The 21,205-nt window shown below is 44.9% G+C and overlaps 1 protein-coding gene across 1 annotated transcript in view; it reads left to right on the plus strand.

Moving 5' to 3' along the window:
- Window positions 1-3,884: 3,884 nt before the first annotated feature.
- Window positions 3,885-21,205, plus strand: part of FAM117A (family with sequence similarity 117 member A) — a 29,961-nt gene continuing 12,640 nt past the window's right edge. Inside the window, 2 exon segments of the mRNA XM_073325788.1 lie at window positions 3,885-4,083; window positions 4,086-4,277. Coding sequence (XP_073181889.1) covers window positions 3,885-4,083; window positions 4,086-4,277 — 391 coding nt within the window.

Raw genomic sequence — 21,205 nt, forward strand, 5'->3', positions numbered from 1 at the left:
TCTTGTGTGATTTCTTTTAAACTTGTAGATTTAGAGGTGCCTGGAATGCTGTGGCAGGTAGGTGATATCAAAATAAAATATATTTGTAATATGGGGCCTAACTTTGAGATCTGTCTGTTCATTCCATAGGCTTTGACCTATGTGTATTATCACCGTGTATTCACATGATGGACTAACAAACTGGATCATCTTGGATTTTCTCTTATTCTCTACAGGCGGCCCAATGGTCCTGTTTTTCCCCCAACGTTTAACCCTTCCATTATTATTAAAGCCCTACACTACAGCGATCTCCCTTCAGGCAGGGGGTGGGGCATTGGATGGGACAATCTTTGGAAGCTACAAGTGCTGCTCCTTCATTTAAGTAGAGCCACTTCCAGAATCTGTACTCCTAGGGGCTTGATCCTGAAGTAGCACAGTATCTCCTGGAGATACTGAATGTAGTCAGCCCATTAAAGTCCATTTGAGTTGAGGGCACTCTGCAGATTGGAGGATTTGCATCTAAAGAGAGAGGGTCTGATCCCTTTGGCAACAGGAGCTGGATTAGACCCTAAAACCTGGACTGGGAGTCAATTCTGGAGGTACAGAACATCCTCACTAATGGCTTGTGTACTTGGCATCAGCATGAGTTACTCTGGTTTGAAAGCAGCATAAGTTGCTCTAGTGCAAACCCTCCCATATGCTGGTGTAGCACATCTACCTTGAGACTTTGCATCAGTGCACCTCTACTGGTTCAAAAATTGCTAATGTAGACAAACCCTAACCTATCCCTTAAGCCCACAAGGCTTTGCCTTCCTTGCCTATACCTGTTTCTAACTTATCTGTGTGGCATCTGAATAAATCCACAGTAGCTTCTTAGAGAAAGAACTCTCTTCTTAGAGAGAGAACTCTTGGATTTCACCTGAAGGAAGGAAGAAGCTATGGTCCATCTAGTAGTAAATAATACTAGTGAAACAGCTGTTAGGAGAAAACTCTTATTAACAATTATTTCTAGTTTAAAGACAAACAATGAACATTTCACTGACTTCAATGGGGGAAGAGTTAGGCTAAAACTGTGTCCTTTTGCAAATCTTAGCCTTACATTGAATGAAAGGCACTAAGGGGCCATGGACCAAACATGAGGTCAGACATCAGGAATCCTGAGTTCTAATCCTGCCTGCTAATTTGCTGCATGGCCATAAGCAGGTTTAAAACTCTTCCTGTCTCAAATTTCCCCAACTGCAAAAGAGGCCTAATACTTAAAAGCCTCTCTCACAGGGATATTGGAAGGATAAATATTTGTACAAGACTTTGAAAATATAATTGCTAAGTATTTTCGTTAGTGACTTTTTCATAAACACGCTTTGCAGTCACAGAGGATCCAGCATTCTTCACGCAAATTATATCACCTTAAAGAAAGTACTGTAAGCACTTCAGGCAATTGTTGTTAGAAACGGCTAAGTTATAGGAGGTGGATGATGGCAGAAGTGTGTTATTAATGGACTGTTCAGTCAAAAACTATAATATTACCCTAAGTGGATACAAATATACCATCTTCTAAAGAAAAGGATTTCATGCAGTTATGAAATGTGGCAGCAGTATTTTTGTCTTCTCCAATCATTCTATCTCTTCTCCAATCATTATTAGGGCAATCAGAATTCCTTGTGAAAAAAGACTGAAAGGGTGTCCTTTGATTTCTGTTCTTGCATAATATATTTTCCATAGGTAATATCTTTTAAATTGAGCCACCCATGTCCTACAGCCTAAACATTTAAAATATTTTCCTTAGTCCAGAAAATTAAGCTATATGAGCAAATATTCTCTCTCTCTCTCTCTCTCTCCCCTCCCTCCCCCTATCCCCTCTGTGATAGCTTTTATTCTAAAATTTCAGAGGTTGGGACAACTTTCTTCTTCTTTTGTTTGATGCTTATCAACTAGCAGTACACTTTCTCTCTTTAGACACATACGATAATGCTCTTCTAGCTATATCACGGTACTGGCAGTAAGAAAACATGCTCTCAAAGAAACATGCCCTCTGTGAAGTATAAAGTGGATGATGCTGTAAATGCATCATATGGTATGTTGTGTCAAGAGAAATGGATTGTTACTTCTAATTGTCCTGTAAAATTATTTTTTTAAAAAGGTTTCTAAGAATAAGAGTGCTAAAAACTGAACTTGTTAAGCTACCTTATTTTCTTCTCTTCCCCCCCCCCTTTTGCATGTAGATAAATCAGTAGCAGGGGCTCTAAATTATTTGGAGGATTCCTGGAAGAGGTGAAACTTGGTACCTTCTGACAGCTAGTCAATAAGGCTCGTGAATGGGGAATGCTTGCTGTAACTTTAGTGTGAATAAAGGACTTCAGTCTCCTGATCTGACATCTCTTGGGAACACTCAAATTGATAAAGATGAAATTAAGTACACTTGTGTGAACACTTACTTCTTATGGTCTCATTGCTGTCATTTATCTTGTCATCCTCAAGCTTCTCATTGACATCAACCCGAGTAGTGCAACACAACTATTATTCCTTGCAACAATAACAATCAAATTCAAGCTTTTTAGTTCTGGGATCTAGTGGTGTATTTCAGCTAAAATTGTTTATCATAGTTTATTTCATAGGGTATTAGGAAGCGGTTGGTATACTCCCTTCCTTTAAATGATCAGGCACCTATTATAGATTAATTCCTGAAGCCAGAGGAGTCTTAACTATTTTTCTATGCTCCTTTCATTCCAATATTAAACAATTATGTAACTGCAAAACAGTGGGACCCTATTATAATGAAATGTTTTCCTCATAAAAGAGGTACAAAGTAAGTAAAGGCTTTGCTGTGCTAGACATAGATGCCCAGTACACCCAAGTTCCTAATACAATGGTATTTCTCTTCAATATTTGGAGAAGATAATCATGTTGGCTTTGCTTATATGTCATCAAGTGAGCTCAAACCCTTTATCAATAAATCATTTTGGAGACAGAGCAAAGAGACCAAGTTTCTTGTTAGGTGTGCAGTTTGCCAGAACTATTGCTTTGTCCTGCTAGTAAAGTAGTAGTGAACTAAACCTCCACTGTCCCTAGTCTAAGAAGCTCCTACAGTAGTGAGCTTGATGTTCAGTTTTTGAAGGTGGTGATGCCTCAGCCAAGGAGATTTAGTAACTCCTGGTATACAATATTTGCACTCTAGAGACAGGCACAAGCCAGGAGTCCTGACTCCCAACCCCTCCTAACCACCTTTTGGTGAAGAACTGAGAAAACATGGTGTATATATGCCATCGTGTACTAAATGATTTGTGTTGGCAACTACATCCTGTGTGTGGCCAGCGCAGGCAGGCCCTCATAGAATATCAGAGTTGGAAGGGACCTCAGGAGATCATCTTGTCCAACCCCCTGCTCAAAGCAGGCCCAATCCTCAATTTTTGCCCCAGATGCCTAAATGGCCCCCTCAAGGATTGAACTCACAACCCTGGGTTTAGGAGGCCAATGCTCAAACCACTGAGCTATCCCTCCCCCTACCACAGCGACCTTCCCCACGTGGTCCTGGTGTAGGCCTCACCCTCTTGCCCTGCAGGAGCTGGCTCTAAAAGTGAAAAAGAAACTCGGTCTCTCCGCTGAGATGCGAACCAGCCGGCAGGCTCTAAACGACAGCGCTCCCCTGGTCTATCTCGGGGTGGGGGCAGGACCCTAGTACGGCCTGGTTTCCTGATTGGGCACGGGGGCGGGGATTGAGGCACAAACATGTCCTGCGTTTCTGATTGGTGCTTGGAGTGAGGGGGGGTAATTGGAATTCCGATTGGATGCGGAAGAAAGGCAGGGTCTACGTACGCTGCTCCTTTTCTGATTGGTCTTTGGGAAGGGTGGGTTGCCCATCTGGTGCTCCTCTGATTGCTCTCTGGTCGGGATAGGAGGGGAGTGGGATGTTATCATTTCTGGCTCTTCTGATTGGACCCCGCGTAAGGGGCGGGACCATTGCAGGCCTCCTCCCTCCCAGGCAAGGCTCGGGGCGTGGCGGCGGCCCCCCATTGGCCGGTGGGCGGAGCTGGCAGCCGCCGGGGCCCAATGGGCGGCGGGGTGCGTTGGTCAGCTCGGCCCCCGAAGAGCTGATAAGTGGCAGCGCGAGGGGGGGTTCGCTGGTTACTGTTGGGGCTCGCGGGAGGAGGCGGGCGAGGCTGGGTCCGAGCTGGGGATGGCGGGGGCTGCCGGGGCCTCCTGCTGCCGCGGCGGAGTGGGGGGGCTGCAGCCGCTGAGGGCCACCATCCCTTTCCAGCTGCAGCAGCGGCGCGGGGCAGGCGGAGACGGCGGCCGGGCAGGTAACGGGGGCCTGAGGGGGGCAGCAAACTGGGGGGGCGAGCCCTGGTGCTGGTGGGGGAATGGGAGGGAGAGGGCTGGGCTGTCGGGCGCGGAGCGAGGGGTTGGGGGGCCGTTGGGGCAGGGCGGGGGGGGCGCGGAGCGAGGGGTTGGGGGGCCGTTGGGGCAGGGCGGGGGGGGCGCGGAGCGAGGGGTTGGGGGGCCGTTGGGGCTGGGCTGTCGGGCGCGGAGCGAGGGGTTGGGGGGCCGTTGGGGCTGGGCGGGGGGGGCGCGGAGCGAGGGGTTGGGGGGCCGTTGGGGCTGGGCTGTCGGGCGCGGAGCGAGGGGTTGGGGGGCCGTTGGGGCAGGGCGGGGGGGGCGCGGAGCGAGGGGTTGGGGGGCCGTTGGGGCAGGGCGGGGGGGGCGCGGAGCGAGGGGTTGGGGGGCCGTTGGGGCTGGGCTGTCGGGCGCGGAGCGAGGGGTTGGGGGGCCGTTGGGGCTGGGCTGTCGGGCGCGGAGCGAGGGGTTGGGGGGCCGTTGGGGCAGGGCGGGGGGCGGCGCGGAGCGAGGGGTTGGGGGGCCGTTGGGGCAGGGCGGGGGGCGGCGCGGAGCGAGGGGTTGGGGGGCCGTTGGGGCAGGGCGGGGGGGGCGCGGAGCGAGGGGTTGGGGGGCCGTTGGGGCAGGGCGGGGGGGGCGCGGAGCGAGGGGTTGGGGCAGGGCGGGGGGGGCGCGGAGCGAGGGGTTGGGGGGCCGTTGGGGCAGGGCGGGGGGCGGCGCGGAGCGAGGGGTTGGGGGGCCGTTGGGGCAGGGCGGGGGGCGGCGCGGAGCGAGGGGTTGGGGGGCCGTTGGGGCAGGGCGGGGGGCGGCGCGGAGCGAGGGGTTGGGGCAGGGCGGGGGGGGGGCGCGGAGCGAGGGGCCGTTGGGGCGGGAGAGCTCCCCCCGCCTACGAGTTCTCTTCTCTGCGCCCCCCCCGTGTCAGTTGGGGGCCCCGCTAGCCCGCGCGCGCCCCCACCTGCCACGTGCTTCAGGACCCAGCTGTGCGACCAGCCCTCCGACGCAGCACCCCCCTCCCGCAGCAGCGCCGCCGGGGCTGGTCGGGCCCTGGGGTGCACCCCCTGCAGCAGACCCCCACCTCTTTTATCTGCGGCTGTTCAGCTTCCTGCTGGGCTGCCCGGCTCACCCCGGCTCTCCCTGTGGACGGTTCCCAGCTGACAACTGGCCAGGAGAGTTTGTCCACCTATTGCCATTTAGGGGCCCCTTTCTGTCTCTGTTGCCAGCCCAAGTTCTTTCTTCTCTTGCATGTGCAGTAAACAGATGTGTGGGCCTGCAGGGGTAATTATTATGTAGCACCGCAAGCAGACTGGGGTGGATAAGAGTTGAACAGATCAAGATTGAAGGAAAAGGAGAGGCCTAGGCAAGAAGTGGTGGGATCTCATAAAAGAAGACCTTTATTTTGGCATGCGGGGCTATACAGGATATGGCACTAAATAGATTAATTTGGAGAGAGATGACTTGTAGAGCAGACTCCATTTGATGGGATTTACACAAGGAAGAAGACCAAAAAAAAGACGACCAAAAGCTGCTATTGAACAAAGCCAGGCCCTTTTCCCACCCAGTAAAGCATCCTCAGTTATACTCCTGCAGAGCCTAATTTAGCCATTGGGGCATATGGCAAAGCACCTTGGCTGGCTCTTGCCTGAGGGTTGTGATGGAGAGGCTTATACTTGGTTGCTTAGGTAAGGTTCAGTTTTGCATAATGTGTGCCTGAGTTGTAGGTGAGCCTGGAATCTTTGTGGTGACTGGCTTTTAATGGTGGGAAAATAGCTTACTTGTAGTGGCTAATTAACATGGTGAGTGTGTGATAAAATGCTTAATGTCCACCTGTGGTGACATAACTCTACAAGTGCATCCAGCTCTTTGCCTTCCATTTCCCATCTTTAAAAAGGAAATAAGGTACTTTCCCTCACAGGGATGGTTAGGAGGATTACTTAATGTTTGTAAAGAGAAGATGAAAAGCTTTATTAAGTGTGCCATTATCAACTTGGCAAGATGGAGGACAAACTGACCAATGATCCCACTCAGCATAGGGATCAAAACTTGTTAGCTACACAATCTTTGATGGAAGGATCTGTATGCTGAGAAAGGGAGGAGGGAACAGCAACTTTGGTGATCTTGGCTTTCTAGAACCTCCATTCTTGGCTTCAAAGTTAGTTTTGAGTTTAAATCTGAACTGTAGTCGCTGCTTTCCTGAAGGGTGTGGGTGGAAAGCCCCTGCATCTTAGTCTAAACATGCTCTCTGGTTGATGAAACTTACAGGTTTCAGAGTAGCAGCTGTGTTAGTCTGTATCTGCAAAAAGAAAAGGAGTACTTGTGGCACCTTAGAGACTAACAAATTTATTTGAGCATAAGGTATTTTCCACTGCATGCATCTGATGAAGTGAGCTGCAGCTCACGAAAGCTTATGCTCAAATAAATTTGTTAGTCTCTAAGGTGCCACAAGTCCTCCTGTTTTTACAGCTTACAGTCTTTCTATTCTAACCATATCCTTAGTCTGAGCAGAGTGACTTTGGCCCAAGCTATGAGTACATAGAGTTCAAATGGCTGATGCTGCGACTCAGGTTTAAACTGAAATTATATAGTGGTGCACGTTATTTTTTTAGAGGAAGGTAATTTGAATCCTTATTAAGTACTGTGTGAAGGGAAATAGTATTGGCCAGAGCTCTGGGGCTTGTTTTCTGTTTCCACCTCTGAAACTGACTTTGAGAAAATCACACTGCTGGTTCCTACATCTGTAAAATGGGGATATTTACCAACCTTTGTAAAGCACTTTTAGATTCCATGAGGGAAGTCTCTTTTCAGAGTATCAATGTAAGAAAAGTACATAAAATGAGTATGTAATTGTGAGTGCTTTTTAAATATAAGTTGAGTGGGTGGAAATGAGAGTAACGAGAACCTGGAATGGGTGAGATATGGGAGAAAAAATACGGAGGGGGGGTGGATTTGGGATGAGAAGCAAAGATATAGTAGAAGGAGGAAGGTGAACAAGAGCTAAACTAATGAAGATATTTTTGACTGCATTAAAACCATTCCAGTAGATGCAGTAAGTTTAAAATTCCATGTGGGCATTCTAATTACATGCACAAATAAGGAGCTTTCATCTTTGGGCTCTTGTGGTCCCTTCTGCACATTTGCCTGTTTGAGGCAGGGGAAATTTGTTCTTTGCTTTTGCATTATAACAAGTTGCCTTATTTTAAGATGGCTTTAGGTCACAATTAAAAGAAGCTAAACTGAAAGTTATATCTGGAGTTGAACAGCACATCCTATTACTGAGGTCACTTGACTTGATACAGAAGCAATCATTTAAATTCATACGTACTGTAAACCATAATGGATCCCAAAACTGCATTGCCGAGGTATCTCTAAAGTTTTTTTTAAAAAATCACGAAGTATAACCTTTTTGGAGGGTTTATATGAGCTTGTGGAAATGCTTTTCCTTCATGTGTGATTGCTGCTTTATTTTTAGGGTTGCTCATGAGTGCTGGGCTGCTGCTGAAATCTTCCTTACTATATGAAACACTGAAAGAGCAGTGTAACACTTTTTTTGGACTAAACACAGGATTACATAGGCTTTTCAAATAGTAGAGAACATTGATCAAATTTTGGCCTACCAACCTTGACAGCATCCGTTTGAAATGCTTTTATATCTGGTTTCATGCACCAGTTCTTAAATCTACTTTAGGGTGGGTTAGAGCAATCACTTTTGTAAAGAGGAACAGCCATTAATTCTCACAAGTGTTGTGCATTTCATTATATGAGGCTTATAGTACTAGTTGTTTTTCCTGCCACTGTGAGGATTAGTATTGATCAGAGAAGCCATTAGAGTATTATGCCCAATTTACACTTGAAATGAGTTCATTAAATAAACAGCACATTTCTTTGAGCACTAATCCCCCCCTCTATGCCACCTCTACACTGAAACTGACATGAAACTGCTGTGAATATGGCAATTTATCATATGACAGTCTGAAAACATATAAAATTAAAGCAAAACATTATTGAGAAATTAGGACATATGTAGGCTAGCTTTTTCTGCTGGCTGCATTGTGGAGTCTCATTGTGGCTCTGTACTGCCCTGTGCCATGGCATTGGATGCTTGTAGGTTTTCTGAGAGTTAGAAGGCTGAAAATCCACTGACAGTCTATTCAAAAACAGGAATTGCTGGTCTTCGTTTCTTCCTGGCTTTGTGCCCTCACTGCTCATGCTCTGGCAGCTTGAATTTTTCCTCTTGATCTCTTTCATGTACAGTTTGAGATGTATTTAAAGTTCCATAGCTGTGCCCCAGTCACTGTTCATACAATAAGCTTCAATTTGCCATTTGTATGTGTGGAAGCTACTGCAGTAAATTGGCTGTGGTTTAACTAAAAACTATATCAGTGTTTCCTAACTCTAAAACTTTCACTGCAGTCTTGGAATCTCAGTGCTGAAATCTGTTGCTATCAATTTTTTTCCTCGTTTCTGTGCCCTGGCTTATTGGATGGCTTGTGAGTGGCTTGACTGCTGGCCTTCTGAGATGGGTGACTTTTAAAAAGCTGAAGCCGTTTCTCCAGTACTAGCTGTGTCTTTCCATGGCTTCGACTGACACATGGAAAGACGGTCTGTGAGCCAGTCTGATTCTGCAGCTGCTCTGTTCACAGAAAATCCTGCTGAAATAAAATAGGGAGCAGCTGTTGAATCTGCCCCTTAAAGAGCTTCTGCTAAACTGCGTAGCTATTCTGCAGTGGAGAAGCCAGGCAAACAATTCCGCGGAGACTAGGGTTTGTTGTCTTGGTGTTTAGAAGTCTTCATGCTTTGAAGTTTATAGTGTGTGGCAGTGAAGGTAACCATGATGGTTTCAGTCATCCCTTATCTCTTCAGTGGTGTAGTTTATGCTGGTAAGGTAGGTAAATTACTACCCTGTCTTGAAGATCCCATTCAGATACGGGCCACACTCACCTCTGTCTCCTTTTACACTGATTCATTGGCTTTGAGACTGCTATCAAAAATTCCGTAGGTGCAATAACAGTCGACCCTATGTTCTCACAAAGGTGGAATCAGCTCCTTGGAAATTTTTAGGTTTATTTTAGTTCACTATAAACAAAGCTGTGCTGTGTGAAGCTCCAGTTTCCCCCAAAGTATATTCTGAGCTCCACATTAACTGGAAAATTTCCCTTCTTAGTATCCAGACTCTAATCTCCACAGGGACTTATGAATACATTTCTACATGCTTCATGCCCTTGAATCTACTGGGATGAGAACCAAGCAGTCTTGGCTTTCTGGAGATCTTGCACCAGATGGCTTAAACGTGGCTTTCTAATTGTCTAAAGTAAATTGTTGAGATCCTCTGAGCTTTCTCCTTGCCAGACTGACCATTGGAAACGGCAGCTGCTTAAGAAAACTTGGAACTTAATGTATGTGGCAGCGTTGGTGTACATGGTGCTTTATAAATGTAAGTGGATAAACTACCTGCCCTGCTGAGCTTGCAGTCTGAGACAACGCATAGAAAAAAGGAGGGGATGGAGCAGTGCACCATAAAAACAAAGCGACTTCATATTTGTTTTCTTAGTAGTTCCAATGATCTTTAGTTCCAATAGTTCCAGTGATGATGATAAAAATAACAAACTTTTGTTTATACGATAATGTAAGCTGTGTTAAAGGGTCATGTGGTGAGTCAGGGATGATGGGTTAGCAGCGCAAGCTGGTGGTCACAAACCACATTTTAAGGGGAGTCTTGGAGGAAAGGGAGGACGTTTCTTGGTCCACTGGAGGAGAGACACTATCATATAGGGAGTGGCGTGAAAAAAGTGCATAGTGGGTGGAGGGCATAAAAGTCAATTATTGGTGGCAGAGCGTAGTCTGAGAGGAAATCATATGAGATGAGTAGAGCTGCAGGCAGAGTGCTTCACCTGTGCATGCATGTAGCTGTGCTTGGGGGACAGCCTTGATTAGGGATGACTTTTTGCCAATTTCCATACCTCCTGTCAGCTTAATAGAGGCTATATTGGTAAAGAAAAGAATTATGGACATGATCACTTATTGGTAACTATTCCCTTTTCACCAGGACAAAGTTTCCTCTGTCCTGTAGCTTATAGAATTATATAGTGTTCTTTAACTTTTCAGGAAGTTGCTATTAACTGAGGTGACTCATCTAGCTGGGATTCTGTAGCTTGCTGTCTGAATTTGCCTGCTTCTGAGATGCCAAATCCTTTTCTTGCTGCGTAGATCCTGCTAAACCAGTGAAGAAATGAGAAAATTACCAAATCAAGATTTATCATGGCATGAGTGTGAAACCAAGTCTGGTGAATATTGTAGATTTAAACTGGTTGGGACATGGTTTCATAAGCAGTTTATTCTGCCAAGCATACACAGACTTAAAACATTTAGGAGGAAAAATGTCTGTTTACCACTTGAAAGCATTGTGAATGGACTTTGTCTACATGGTATAGATAAAGCAGAGCCTGATAAATTAATATTTCTCCTCCTCCTTACCTCTGCCATAGAAGATCTAAAATTAACTTGAAGGCCTCTGTTTCTGGATTTACTAACTGGACATTTGCTGCAGGGTTTGTGTTCACCCGGAGGACATACATGAAGGCTTTCACTACCAAAATAGTGGCCCAGGTGTTTGTGGTTTTGCTGTTCTTGGGTTTTCCTTTGTGCTGTTGAGTAACACCTGTAACTTCCCTAGGTGCATTTATGCAGGGATGGTCAGAGTGGGGCCCACAGCCTACCCCTCATCTTTAATATGCATCTGTCCTCTGGTAAGGAATTGCTTTGTGAGAGTGATTACTTAGATCCAGTAAAACATTTCATGCTGGCACCTGTAGTCTGCATATGCTGCAGCTATTCTTTACTTTAAATAAAGAATTGTGGAAATTAACTGATCAGTTTAATATAGGTTGGCTAAAAGCTAGATGTCCTTACAGTAATGGCTCACCTGCTAACTCTGATATTCCCTCCCAGGGATTTCTGGACTTCTGGAAGATATGTGCATGTGATGTTGATACCATGGTGAGCATGGCTGAGGATCTTGTTGCTAGTAATGATGGGAGTAACTTTAGTGGCCTTCAGTATTCAATTTCTCACATTGTTGGTCTGATATTTTCCTCAGGTGGAACATGTGCCTGTTGGCTGGTTATATAATAAAGCTTCACATGCATGTGTTTATAGTAGGTATGGAATGAATCATTCCCTGTGATGGGAATAAGTTGACTGGTTTCATTCAGCAGATCTTGGATTCCTGGGTGGGTCTATGGTTGTCTAATTGGCAGTCTACCTGTAACCCTGTGTATTGGATGAGGGATGTCTCAGGCAGGATTAACAGGTCAGGTTGTGTCAACCATACAAAAATAGGAGTATTGATCCACTTTCACTCCAAGTGAGAAAACAGTAATTGTAGGAGGTGTAACTCAAGACACTATGAACTCATGGGATGAACTTCAGTAATAACAGAGCATAACTTGGATGATACTGTGCTATGTCACACAGCAAAGACACTTGCACACAAACTCTGCTCAGCTAAATTGAAGGAATAAAGCTGAACTATTGCAAAAGTCATGGGACATCCTGCTGCTTTTCCCTCTTTCTTAAGGGCTTTTTCAAGTATGTGTGTGGATTGACGGGATTTGAGGGATTAGGGACAGGGAGGAAGTTGTCCAGAAAGTGAACATCCTTGGGGACTGGACTGAAGATGGGAAGATCTTGAAGTTAATATTCTTGCTGCTGCTCTAGACAAAAGCAGTTCACCTTTGCCCTATGCAATCAAGTCAGTTCTCTTTATCTTCTATGAAGTATGGCTATATACAGTATAAGGCTCTGACTTGAGGCCAGATGCAAAACACAGGTGGTGTAATGTTAAGTGTAGAACAAGTTTGTCATGAGCTGTGTAATTAGAGCCACTTTAGAGTGTTGGTGTCTTCAGTTGATATGGATCATACATTCACTGTAAACTTGCTGCTCTCAGCTTGCTGGCTGGCCTCTTTACAAGTCTGGAAACAGGGAAATAAGGATGTGATCCCACCTGTCATTAATTTTGACTTGTATTGACAGTTCTGTATCAAACAAGCTGCTCCCTGCTTTAAAAATTCAGGATAGTCTTTAAAATTCTGCTTCTATAGGGTAAATTTGAGATTAGTGTGTGCCCTGAAGGAATGAAATGGCTTTTATGGGATATCTGAATTGCTCTCTTGAGATGGACTTCTGGGTTTGTGTCTCTGGATCCTTTCTTTTCCATCAGAATGTAAACAGTAGAGTTTCCAATGGTCTACCAACACATTTCAATAACATTGCTTTTAATATGATACAGAGCCAGAAGCACTGGAGACAGTAATCTGTTAGGGACCGGGACTGTAAACTCTTAAATCCAAGGACTGTTTTACTTGTATTTGTAAGGCGTCTAGTATGTTGGTGTTCTGATCTTAGCTGAGGCCTCTAGACTCTACTGTAATGCATTATAATACATAATAAAAATAACTTTTCCTGTGGCAAGTAGTTGGGTACAAAAATAAATAATCCCAGTTTAAACTAGTTATGTTTAAAACAGGAGTGGGCAAACTTTTTAGCCTGAGGGCCACATCTGGGTATGGAAATTGTATGGCGGGCCATGAATGCTCACAAAATCAGGGGTTGGGGCATGGGAGGGGGTGAGGGCTCTGGGGTGGGGCCAGAAATGAGGAGTTCAGGATGTGGGAGGGGGCTCTGGGCTGGGGCCAGGGTGTTGAAGTGCAGGGGAGGGGTGAGGACTCTGGGCTGGGGGTGAGGGGGTGGGGGTACAGGAGGGAGTTCAGAAGGTGGGAGGGGGATCAGGGCAGGGGTTTGGGGTGCAGGAGGGGGTCAGGGGTGTAGGCTCCAGGTGGCATTTACCTCAAGCGGCTCCCGGAAGCTGCGGCATATCCCTCCTCTGGCTCCTATGCGGAGGCACAGCCAAGCAGCTTGGCATGCTGCCCTGTCCACAGACACCTCCCCTGCAGCTCCCATTGGCCATGGCTCCTGGCCAGTGGGAGCTGTGGGGGCGGCCCTTGGGGCAGGGACAGCATGTGGAGGCCCCTGGCTACGCTTATGCATAGGAGATGGACGGGGGAACATGCTGCTGCTTCCGGGAGCCATGCAGAGCAGGGCAAGCCCCGGAACCCACTCCCTGGCAGGAGCTCAAGGGCCAGATTAAAATGTCTGAAGGGCCGGATGCAGCCCTTGGCCGTAGTTTGCCCACCCTTGATTTAAAAGCAAGCTGACCTCATTTGCCGCACTTCCCTTTTCCTCAAATTAGCAAAGCCATAAGAGAGATTTTGGTAACATATTGTGTGTTGTAATTCTTTGCTTTTTTTACTTGTGCGCTGGAGTCATGCTATAACTTGTAAACTTCTGCTGTGCTTCCTACTCTGCAAAATTTACTTACTGTCTTCGTGTTGGACACCAAAAGCTGGTGGCAAGGCCTGGAAGGGTTCTTGCATGTTTTTTCTGTTTGTTTTTAACTGTAGAAATATCAGCAGTATCAAATCTGGTCTGTATTTACTAGGATATTTCCAAGGACCCAGAGGATTGAATGGGTGTTTCCTCATCCTTTAGTTGAGGACAAAGTTGAATCTTAGTGATCTCTACTCCTGTTTATCAGGTGTTTTATTTTAAATAGGTTTAACAAAAACAAACCAGTCTTTAACAAGGACTAGAAATTGGTTCCTCTCAGTTGCTCAGGGTTTCACTTCCTGTATTTGACATAATCCTACTAGTTCTCCAGTCATCTGTAATCTACTAGGTAAAAGAATAAATAATACCTAAATTTCAAATGTTAAAAACAAGTAAAAACCTGTTTCTGAAGCAACCTTTATTTGGTCCATATCGGGGCAGAAACCCACCTGTTCTTTGCCAGCTCACCCTTAACCTTGCAGAGCATAAAAGCCAGTCCAGAAGTGCTGCATATGTGCATCAGAATAAGTGACCCACTTGCTTGAAGCCCCCATTGAAGAGTGCCTTCACACCAGACCAGGTCTAAGAATGTCCTTTGGAGCCAAAGATTTCAAGTTTGGCTGTTTTTTCTAATGCTAAAATAAGCTTTAGAGAATTAAGATAAAAGGTGAAAAGTTCAGCTCATTTCCTCCAGTAACTGGGTGTTTAGCTGCAGCCTTGGACCCTAAGTAACTTGTGTTTGTGTTCAGTGGAGCTGCTCCTTAATGCATGCATTGTCTTTCGATTTGATTGAATGCCACAGAAAAGCCTGAACTTCTAGTATTCCTTATTGAATAATTTCCTTAAATTACATCTGCAGATGGCTTTTTTCCTTGGACAGCTTTGCCCAGCTGCATTCGAATACAGCCTGTAACCAGGGAAATGGTTACAAAGACTGCAATTTCTTCCGTTTTGCTTGCAGGCCAGATCTTAAAACTCCAGCCCAGTTTAGCAGTGCTACAGAAGTTGATTTGGGTCATAACTAATGTCAGTCTAGCTCTCTAATCTGGTAACTCCTCTTGTCATACACTGCTCCTTATCCTTGGCTATGAAGTGAATGAAAATTCTTTTCCATAAGATCATGGAGGGACTGCCTCTTTCAATGCAAAATGGTAGCTTAACCACCTGATTCAGCCTATAAGCTAGATGACTGGGAAGGCTCTTGCATGTTTTTCAGAGGGTTGCATTTTGGAGTTGGCGGTCTTGAAACCATGTTGAAGTTTGGAGTCTGGGTATTTTGGAACTGTGGGCACAGATCTTTTGCAAGAGTCGGAGGGGTACTGTGGTTTAACCTCAGCTTCTGCCTAATTACCGGAAGATGCAGTGGATTTCAGTGCTCCCAAGGCTGTGCAGTTTGTATATGTTTGTTGAAATGGAACAAAGGGATGTGAAATGTGTAACTGTGTATGTGAATTTACCCTGTTGGTTGTAAATATTTTACAAGTAAAAGGATTATTATTCTAAAGGTGGAGGAGGAAAAACAGGTAGAGATGTAGAACATTTACTTTGTGCAGAGACTTCATCTTAAAATAGAATGTATGCCAAGAGTTGTGGAAGTTTTCAGCTAATTGTGCTACAGAGAAATGTTAATGCTAATGGGTGGGGGTGGGCATTTTTGTCCTCTCCCTAAATCCCCCTGTAACCTGGTGGTTTTTAATCTTTCACTACCATGAACAAGCCCCCTAGCAGAATCTTCTTCCAGTTCAAATTATTCTCTTGTCTGCCTACTCATGTTTGTTGTATGGTTTACATAAGTTATCAATGGATGTCTCACTTGACTTTACCCCCCTCCCCCCAATATTTATTAGTGAATATAGTCTTCCTTTTCTACACCTATGTTCTGGTTAAAGCGGGCTTCCCTCCCTAGAATCAGCACTACCTTACTGTTTTCAGCTCTCAGAACAAGGAGATGCCTCAGTAGCTAATCTGCTCCTTATCTTGCATCATGGATCCCTTTCTTCATACCCAGTTCAGTGTTTATTTCTATTTTCCTGTACTTGGGAGTTCCTCCAATACTATGGTGATTAGGGGCTTATTAGTATGTAAATAGCTCTGCCCTTCAGTGACTTGAACAAGAAGCCAGCATCTTCAGCATGTTCTCTTCTGGGGTCCCTTACAAATGCTCCTTTCATTTCTGGTACAGACTTTAGATCTGCCCTTTGTCCCTTCTGCTTCAGAAGGCCTGTCTATCGTCCTCTTCCATAGAGACAGCGCTATCTTTTCTGTGACATCCATGTGAGCTTTAATCCTGAACACTACCAACCTCCACATCTCACCTTGATCCCAGTCTTGACTATCAGCTCCTGACTATGCCCCAAATTCCTATTAATTCCTTCAGACTAAAATCTTAGGCCTCTCTGTAGAGTTCACTGTGAGCTAAGCACAGGAGTATGGATCAAGGATTTTAAACTTCATCATAACTGTGACATGTGAAGTTACTAATACACTGCTTTGCAGAACTCCCAGATAAAGACCTATATATTGCATAATACTAAATTGCTCTCAAACCTTTTGATGTCATCAAGGTGTGCTCTGGCAGCAGTTTGAAGAGGAGGGAGCACCTAATGATATATTTTGTTTTAGCAGCATATGGAATATTCTTATTGAGAGGCATTAAGGGAGAGAGTAGCTTCTTGTAGATTTGGTTATCACTTGCAGAATATGAAAGATAAGAGCCACATCTGGGAAATAAATGTTTGTTTTAGTCTTTGTTCTGATGATAGATGATGCTAGCAGGATTAATGGATGCTGCAATTTGCCAGCACTGCCGTGTAACTTGAAATGTAGTTACAAATCTCTCTTGCACCTGCCCAGTCTGCAAAATATAAACGCCAAGTTTTAAATGAAAACTGAGAATAAATCTATAGAATCTGATCAGTTATTAAATGTTCTAGCCTTGTTCGTGGCAAAGACCTCTATCAATTTAAGCTATGATGCACTATTGTCTTGAGTCTGCCAAAAAACTGAAATAACTTTATGATGCCAATATCTCGTTCCTTAATAGGATGCAACACTGAAGCTTCAGCTTTGATCACCTTTGTCAGTATTAATGCTTTCACTGCTGATCATTGCACTAGAAACATCTAGATAGTGCTTTTATGGCACATCTTGACTTTCTGTAGGACTAAGGTTGCAAATATCTGTTGGTATCTGGAGGTCTGATGCCTGCAATTAAAGTGATGTCAGATGAAGTGTCTCCCTGAATGTGGTTTGTGGACTCCTGAGTTTTCTCTAAAATGTGGTCCATTAGACTAGAGCAGCATTTCCCAAACTTTTTTGGCCACGGAACACTTTTTAGCCTGGTGTATATATGGCAGTCTAGTTAAAGCAATGCAGCTTTCCAGTGTGGACGTGACCCCTTAGAAAGGAGAACATCAAAGAACATCCAGATGGAGACACTGTTGTTGCTAATTCAGGAGGGGGGCACACTTTTTAGGGACTCAGCCAATGGCCTATCTTGATGTTAGGTTTCACTGTGCTGTGGGAGGTTTTTTAGATGACTTGAAATCAAAGTACCTGTTGTAGTTTGCAAGAACTATGATAGAATGCAAGCACCCCGCTGGAATTTTATATGCCTAAAATTCCTCCTGTAGTTTCAGTTGGATATAAAGTATTTACAGTATGCTTTGAAAAATTTCTGCCCAAGTGAAGTGAACTGTTCGTATGTAGCTTGTAAAGCTTGTTGCATGCTTTGGGATACTTGGCTGGAAGGCACTGCATAAATCAGTTATTGACCCTAGTAATCCTCACATGAATGGGAGTGGCTTTGGCTGTATCTCTACTGGAGTCTCACTTTCATGAGAGCTTCTAAAAAGGTAGACCTCTTGCATTAAATGTTTAGATTCTTTGAGCTAATGAGCTCAGAATTGTAACAAACTCCTTGATGTGCCCACATATCACAGCATACACAAGTAAAATTTCTCCACTGTATACCTGTAACAGCCAGGCACAGTGAGATAAGTGTAGCATCAGTTCAGCCTTAACTTTGACTTTTATCTAAGCTCTGTCCATTTGTTAGATCCTTAAAGGGACACAATTAATCTTAAGAGTTGACATGTTTCAAAAGACTTCAGTGTCTGATTAAACTGCATGTCCTTGAACTTTTTAGAACATTGTTCTGCTCCCCTTTTTGAAAAGGTTTAGCTCTGCAAGGGAGAAACTATAAGGGGGATTGTGAAATGAACTATATACAAATGCAAAACTACTGGAAATATTTTTGCTAACTTCTGTTTGTATATTAGGTGTTGCCTCTAACTGTATTGGGTACAAAATTTCCAGCTAGAAATGTCTTGCTGATGTCCCTTTAATGATTTTTAGTAAGTTTGTCCAGGGATCTGATGTGTCCTCCTGCAGATGATAAAGATGAGATGGGCACTTTTTCTTCCTACAACTCTCTGGAAAGCTATATTTGCTGAGAGCCCAGTGCATGATAGTCCAGAGTTCTAGTATAAAAAAACAAACTGAAAATGCAGCCACCTTAACGATGAGGTCACACTTGACCTGAGTGAGTAAAAGGGACTATGCAAAAGTTATTAGGGCAGCAGTGAGAGACAACCAAGTGGGTCTCTGAGATATAGCGATGGTTCTGTTATCTTGAGTGGCTTTGCTGTCGCATGAAAATCGAAAGCCCTCAAACTTGACTCTTGTCGGCTGTGTAGTTAGCGTTGGACCAAATCCAGAGCCTACAGCCAGGTGGCAGGGCTGTTTGGACTTAGTGCAATAGGATGATAATAGAACTGCTGTAAACAGGACACTCCACCCTGCCTCGACTTCTCTCATGCACCCTCTTTGTCATGCTGGAAATGTTGTTTTACTGTCTCCGATGCTTTTTTTAGGCCTATTCACTTTGACTTGGGAGGGGCGGGGGGGGCACCCCTCATCCAACACAAGCCCTGCCATCTGACTGCCTCTATTCCCACACCCTTCCCCCATCTTAGATTGCTACTGCCTTTAAGGGAACGACACTGTCCACTTGCAGAATTGACCTCCTGCGTGGCAGGATGCTCCATCTGAGAGAAGGAATCGAGGTATGGCCACTTACATATTGAGTAGACATTCCCTCCTCAGGACTTTAATCTGTGCGTTTGAGATTCCTCTGTGCAACAGGCATAGCTGTCTTAAGAGACCATGTTCATGCCCACACTCATTTCTCATGTATGCTGTAGAAGCCATTTTAGAATGGAGCGGAGCTGACATTTGCCAGACCATCCCCACAATCCAGTTGAGTGTTTGCAAATGGAAAGGCATCCATCCTCATGTATCAGCAGGTGATGGCTATAGCAACACAGAGGACCTTCAGTGGTGGTGTAAAGGGAGTTTCTGGGATTCATAGGCGCCGACTCAGTGGGTGCTCCGGGGCTGGAGCACCCATGGGGGGGGCACCCATATCAGCTCTCCGTCTCCATGCCTCCCACCTGCCATGATCAGCTGTTTCACAGTGTGCAGGAGGCTCTGGGGGGAGGAACGAGGATGTGCTGTGCTCAGGGAAGGGAGTGGGGAGAGGTGGGAAGGGGATGTGGACTTGGGGAGGAAGGGGTGGATTGGGGGGCAGAGCGGGGGGGCGAGTACCCGCTGGCACACTGGAAAGTCAGCACCTGTGCTGGGATCTCTGGGATATAGTGGACTCTGGGGTGTTGGCGGTGAGGGGTTGTTCAATTATGGTAGCATGTTCAACTCCTCTTCTGCCAGAAACCTATTCTTGGGGACCAGCATGAGTTGAGGAGACAGCTGATGCCATATATAATTGAGATGCAAGTGATGCAGCCTGTGGGGCAGTGACTCACTGAAAGGAACTGCTAACACTTGAGCAGGTTTTTAAACTAGAATTAGGGTGGTGGTTTTTCTCAGACTGAGAGTTGTTTGAGGCAGGGACCATGTCTTCATATTTCTATGGGGCCGTTCAAAATCCCATTTGAGAGCTAGTCCTATTGCAGTACAAATATTAAATCTTTTCCAGCCCTACCGCAGGCCTCTCTGGCAAGTTGCTTTTTGTTTCTGTTCCGCCTCACCTGGAACTCAATTTCCATTACTTAAGTCATTTTTAGATGATACAGATTAAGTTGATAGAGAATCTCACCAGAAACACAAAGGTTAGTAAACAGATGGCAGCCATTTCTGAGCACTTAGAATGCCATGTGGCAAGGACTGCAAGCCTTTGTATATTGAATCATTTGGTTACTAGAATATTAGTACTGGAATTATTACAAATATTAATACTGGAATACAGGCTTAATTTACACTTTAAAACTAAGTGCTAAATTGTTTTTACCCACTGGGCTCTGAATTTGGGGGGTATATATAAAACACCTGAACCAGGGCTGTCCAAGGCCTCATTGACTCTTTGCCAAGAGGCCAATGCGCTGATTCTAATTTGCATATTAATTTACATATTTAATCAAACTAAATGCAAACAATCCCTAGTGTTGGCTTCAGCTTGCATGTTTCTTTATAGAATAGAAAATGCTCATTTGACTTCATCAGTAATAAAAACCCTGCTGTTCTCTGTCCCTGCACTGCAGTTCCAGGGAGAAGGGGACTACACTGTTCTGTCAGGCCACACATGGAGTGCACACCTACTTTAGAGCTGACTAGGAATGTAATATGCTGGGGGGTGAGGTTGTATGTAACATCTTCCCTCTTTCAGTGTGTCTGCCAAGAGAGAAGTTTGGCATTCTGTACTCTTAGCTGTTGGCATGAAATGGAAGCACGTCTGTGCACACAGTTACTGACATGGGAACTTACACTGGTGGTGTTTACAGAAGCTTTTCTGTTTGTCATAAAGCTGCAGTTGTGAAAATATTGCTCTCTGAATAGGCAACATAGTCATCCAGTGGACTGAGCATGAAACAGAGAGCCAGGACTCTTCTGAATTTTAGTTCTGGCTGTGACACTGACCAAGTCACTTACCCTTCTGCTTCATATTTACTCTGTAAAATGGGGATATGTATTTACTCACCTCACTTAACGCTTGCATAGCACCTTTCATTGGAGGATCCCGAAGTGCCTCAAGTAAATTTTTCTTTTGTTACAGATAAGGAAAATGAGGCACACAGGCTCCAGCTTGCATGCAGTGTCATTGTTTTAGATTAGAAGCTAGGTTTTCTGACTCAGTAGTGTACTTTGGGCCACTAGGCAACATTGCCATGAGGGCTTAATAGATGTTTGCACAGTACAGCATTAATGCAAAAATATTGTAGATGTGCCAAATATTTCAGTATGCCATTGAGCTGTGACTACCTTCAATTCTTAAGTTAGATTGGAATTTCTGATCAACAGTGTCAAGCAGCTACTTCAGCACTGAAATAAAAGTTCCTGCACTAAATAAGAAAAGAATCTTACTTTGATAAACATTAGCATAGATCTCTGTAGTGGGGGCATTTAAGCAGATTTCCCTTCCCTGACCCAACTAACCAACAACCATGGTGACTTCTGACAGTTGATCATGAGTAACAAGACTTTCATTGTTGTCTAGATT

This window comes from Lepidochelys kempii, chromosome 27, assembly GCF_965140285.1.
Source record: "Lepidochelys kempii isolate rLepKem1 chromosome 27, rLepKem1.hap1, whole genome shotgun sequence".
NCBI lineage: Eukaryota > Metazoa > Chordata > Testudines > Cheloniidae > Lepidochelys > Lepidochelys kempii.